At 45.4% G+C, this 5,000-nt stretch overlaps 1 protein-coding gene across 1 annotated transcript in view; it reads left to right on the plus strand.

The window, feature by feature from the left end:
- Positions 1-5,000, plus strand: part of LOC107397069 (voltage-dependent N-type calcium channel subunit alpha-1B) — a gene marked incomplete in the record, with an annotated part of 226,962 nt that overhangs the window by 159,346 nt on the left and 62,616 nt on the right. Inside the window, 5 exon segments of the mRNA XM_070546318.1 lie at positions 866-982; positions 1,137-1,202; positions 1,272-1,363; positions 3,045-3,195; positions 4,725-4,852. Coding sequence (XP_070402419.1) covers positions 866-982; positions 1,137-1,202; positions 1,272-1,363; positions 3,045-3,195; positions 4,725-4,852 — 554 coding nt within the window.

Here is a 5,000-nt window from a genome sequence, read left to right on the forward strand (position 1 = left end):
GCTACGTGAGATCAGTCCTAGTGGAACATTTAAAGTCTTGTTACTTATTATATTCTATAGGATTATAATAAAGTAATTAATATTTTGATTTCACAGATTGGTCACATCTTATTATTGACTTACACTTTATTTGATTAATTTTATTAAAATCGAGTTCTTTGATTAATTAAAAGGAGAAAGTCCTTTCTTCATTCTTCTCTTGAGCTGGATAGAAGCAGTTTAAAGCAGATGCATGAGACCTTGAGACCATATCTCATGCAGACTAGTTCTGTGTCAGAGGAGAGGGGGAAAGGACTTTTGGTGGAAAACAGTCATTTCATACCGTTACAACGGGAATTAACTAAGGAAAGCAACAGGTAACAACAGACGAACCAAAACAAAGAGCCATAACCAATAATCAGCTTTCCATCCACCAGAGGCATAACAGAAAAGAATATAGCAGCATTGACAACACGACATAAACACACCAACAAAGCCGTAGGACAGTTAGGAAGCTACACCCAAAAGGCAAGACACCATCAGCGCTACAATGTGGAGTCGTTTCAAACTCTGCAATAAAACAGGAGAAACGGCAGCAACTCAGCACACGAACAACAGAACATACGCCCTAACCCACGGCAACAGGAAGTGACGCCACCAACATCCGGCGGTTGCTCTGACGAAGGCAGACGTCCAAGCATGTCAGCAAAGGTAACACGGTATCACTCCATGTTTCATGATGGACTAAAGAAAAAGAAACAGGCTTCAGTTGTGCTCTTAAATGCAACACAGTGCAGCGTTTTTCTGGAGCAGAACCCAGTAATGTTCTGTTGTTGTGGGATGTCTTGCTCCAGGAAGTGCTTAGTGTCCCGTTTGTGTCCAACAGGACCGGCTGCTGAATTTGAGCTTCTTAAGGCTTTTCCGAGCAGCTCGCCTCATCAAGCTGCTGAGGCAGGGCTACACTATCCGTATCCTCCTGTGGACCTTCGTCCAGTCCTTCAAGGTGCTCCCACACGTTTTAAGACCAACACACAGACCTCTTCTGAACAGTCGTTTCCAACCATGTCACAAACACGCGGGTTCCCTTTGACTCAGCCACAAACTGCATGCCCAGACAGTGTTGATGCAAGGTGATGAGGTGTTTGGTGTCCCCGTAGGCCCTGCCGTATGTCTGCCTGCTGATTGCCATGCTGTTCTTCATCTACGCCATCATCGGGATGCAGGTGAGTGAGGCCGTGGCGCTGAGGTTACAGGGACAGGTGTTGACATTAATCCGCTTGTCTCTGCTGAAGGTGTTTGGCAACATTGAGCTGAATGAGGACACGGCTATCAACCATCACAACAACTTCCGCACTTTCCTGCAGGCGCTCATGCTTTTGTTCAGGTATCGTTGCTTCGTGGTGTTTCTAACACGTTTCTCCTGATGAGAGTTGAGCCTGACCTATGACGGTGTCTAAATCTCAGGCAGGATTGGGTTTTATCTAAGCTCCAGTAAAAATGAGATTTCATGTTCAAATGAACATTTTGGGCAGCAAAACAGACAAACCTGGCTTAAGCGGCGGTCTGACCTAGCATGTTTTTGACAAGTTTTGTCAAATAAAGCAGACTGGAGCTCTCTGGCCCTGAGCCTGAGATCAGTGGACTCAGTGGTCTCCTTTAAAAGCAGCTGGAGACTCACCTCTTCAGGCTTTGGTGTGACCTTCATCCTTTTTCTGCTCTTTCTGTTCCGCCTTTCCCCACGATGCTCTGATTTGCCTCTTTCCTCTTCGCTTTCTCTCTCCCTTTTCTGACATTATCATTTTTCCTCTCATTTTAAACATATTTTTAATTATTTATTTAAAATCTCTTTTATACTTTAGTTTATTTTGTGAAGCGCCTCGTGGTTTTTATCTTCAGAGGAGCTATTTAAAAGATCGTTTTCTTTCTTTCTTTCTTCACATCAAGACATTTTCCTTTTTATATGTCAGAACAACCACAATTCACCAGTTTTTAATAGAAAAATATTGAATTTAAAGATGCAAAAATAATGTTTGTTAACTGTTCTCCTCTCGTTTATTTGACTGATTATCTGACATGGAACCGTTTCCACCGGGACATAAAAATAACTCCCTGGATGAAAATACAAACGTAGGCCGAAGCTTCAACGTTCCTCCTCAAGTTCTTCAGACACCAAAAGACGGATGAGTTCATCCTGAAACAGACAGCGACTCACACCCGGCATCATAAGTTCATGTAGATCTGAGCTCAGGCTAACGGGGAAGGTCTGCAGCACTAGCTTTCTGTGATCTTCTGATTACTTTCATCTCCTAAATTGCCATTCACATTTCTGTCTGAACAGCAGAAACTCGCTCTGTTTTTAAAGGTGAAGTTCCCTGAGACACTTATCCATCCTGGTCTTTATGAAACACCATCCCTCACTCTGAGTTTGACCTGCAGGCTGAGCCTGAAGACCCTCATTTCCTGCTTTAGCTGCGGAACGGACGGTCAGACACTCAGCTGCACGCTACGTAGCATTCATGGCCTCACACACCTCGGCTTATGACTGCAGAAGGCTGAAGGGGATGTAGCGTCCGGGAGAGAGCAGAGCGCGTCTCGGCTAGTAGAAGCTAACGCTAGCATTAGCTCCGCAGTGTGGCGGACAGCGCTGGGCTCGTGTTATGTGAGGAGATAAAATATCAACATTGCATTTTTACCCAAGAAAATAAAGTGAGTGGAGCCAGAAGAAGTCGTGTTGCTGTTAACCAATCAGAGGAGACATGTTCACATGAATATGAATTCTTAAAAGTAATGAGTAATCCTGTCATTTCCTGCCCTCACTCATTGACAAACATCACTAGGAGCTTGTCTTCCCTCTGAAAACCCTAACCACAACAGATCAGCTGAGAGGATGAGAGCCCGATCATGTAGGACATGTGGAACATCACCACTGAGGCCGGACCAGAGCTTGGTGTTTGGTGGCCGTGTTACATGTGGAGACAGTCTGACTGGTTATTCCATCGAAGTTTTTCTTTAGTCCAGAAGCTGAGAAGCCAACCCTCTTGTCTTGCTGTGTGTTTGTGGATCAGGAGTGCAACCGGAGAGGCCTGGCATGAGATCATGTTGTCGTGTCTGAGTCATCGACACTGTGACGAGCGATCGGGGACCCAAGGGAGAGAGTGTGGAAGTGATTTTGCCTACTTCTACTTCGTCTCTTTTATATTCCTGTGCTCCTTCCTGGTGAGTAGTAACAACCTCAGATGTAACCAGTGTGATGGACTGACACACGCGTCTTCACAGGAGTGCAAATATCATGTCATGTGTACACGCCTGGGTTAGTTTTGGTGAACGTACCTGCTTTAAGTACATTGATAAGTAGCGCACCTATATCAAATGAAAATGGAATCAGCACATGTACTATTTAATATTACACACTTTAGTGTCTGATTACATTCATGCTGTTCAGAAAGCACTGAGGCACACTCATGATCTTGAACGAGGCTGGTGTGGTGATATTTTATATGTTTTACTCATTCTGCAGCGATAATTTAGCTGACATGTTCGCCTTTCCCGTGCTGAGACCTGATTTTATTTTGGATTTCTGAAGCTCTCAGCAGATCCGACTGTAGCTAAGAGTAGACAAGAGGTGCTAAGTGGCGCACTAAACCCTTACGGTCTACAGGCATCCTCCTGGATGTGTAGTTAACACGTGGGGCTGCGCTGCTGAATCAGCGCTTCTTTCCTGCAGCATGGCTGTCAACCAGGAAGGGAGCTCCACCAATTAGTAACAGGATTAGAGCTTCCAATTCACTTGTGCAGCTGTTGATCTTCAGGAGGATTTGGACTCCTAAACCCTTTTTTACATGATGATAAAATCTTCTCTGGACCAAAACAGTCTCTAGTGTCTGTGGCACTGCTGGCCCTGGTACACCGCTGTGGCCCAAAGCTTTAACAATGACTTAAACAACCGGATCATTGAGAGTTTCACTGCTTCAGTCTTCATAATGCCAGTTCACCCAAACTTCTAAATGTTCTGCAGATGGATTAGAATTATTCACAACGTCCTTCCATGCTATAAAAAAACTCAATCTTCCAACGGTTTTTTCAACAAGATTACAAAGAAGCTTTTCAGCCAAGGGAGTGGACCCACTCACAGCTTAGCCATGGATACAGAATGGTACCTAAACATCCTCCCAGAGGAACTCCAACCATCCAGCAGCAGTTTGGTGATGAACAATGTCTTCTCCAGCACGATGGAGCACAGGGCCAGAAGGACAGAATCAGAACAAAGTGGATCAGGACAGAACATCAGCAGGCTGGGTGCAGGTCCAGGAACCTCCCCAGACCTCACATCCCCCGTCACAGGATCGAGCAGACTGGAGCATCTTCTTACCTGAACTCTGCAACTGGCAGCAGGTCAGGGTGAACCACAGAGAGCTGGAGATGATGACTCTTTGTATCCACTTCACATAACTGAATGCTGTAATTCTACTGAAGTAACCATAGCAACAGCTGATAGAAACACGGGAGCAGAAAACGTGGTGGAAACCAACACTTGGGTCTGGCTCAGGCCTTTAGCCACAGCTAAACTCTAAACGTTTCTGTCGCTGGAGTGACTTTTCTACACAAACGTCTCCAGATTTCACCGCCAGGGAACACAACACACCAGGTTTATGGCTTTAGTTCGGCATGACTGACCAAGGCAGCGCTTTTCTTCTCTGACCAGAACAAAGCCCAGGTGTAATCTCCATCTGCTCTCTGTGTTCTAGATGCTGAACCTGTTTGTGGCTGTAATAATGGATAACTTTGAATACCTCACCAGAGACTCCTCCATCCTGGGACCTCATCACCTTGATGAGTTTATCCGGGTTTGGGCCGAGTATGACCCCGCTGCTTGGTATGTTTGTGTCTTTTTCTGGGACTCAGCGAGCCCCTTATACAGTAAAAGTGGAGATGATCAACTCTAACCTGGTTTCTCTCATCCCTGTGTGAGGACAAGGGGACTAAGCCTCATAACCCCGGCTTCATTCCTACACCTTGTAGGC

The sequence above is a fragment of the Nothobranchius furzeri genome, chromosome 17, assembly GCF_043380555.1.
Source record: "Nothobranchius furzeri strain GRZ-AD chromosome 17, NfurGRZ-RIMD1, whole genome shotgun sequence".
Classification (NCBI taxonomy): Eukaryota; Metazoa; Chordata; class Actinopteri; order Cyprinodontiformes; family Nothobranchiidae; genus Nothobranchius; species Nothobranchius furzeri.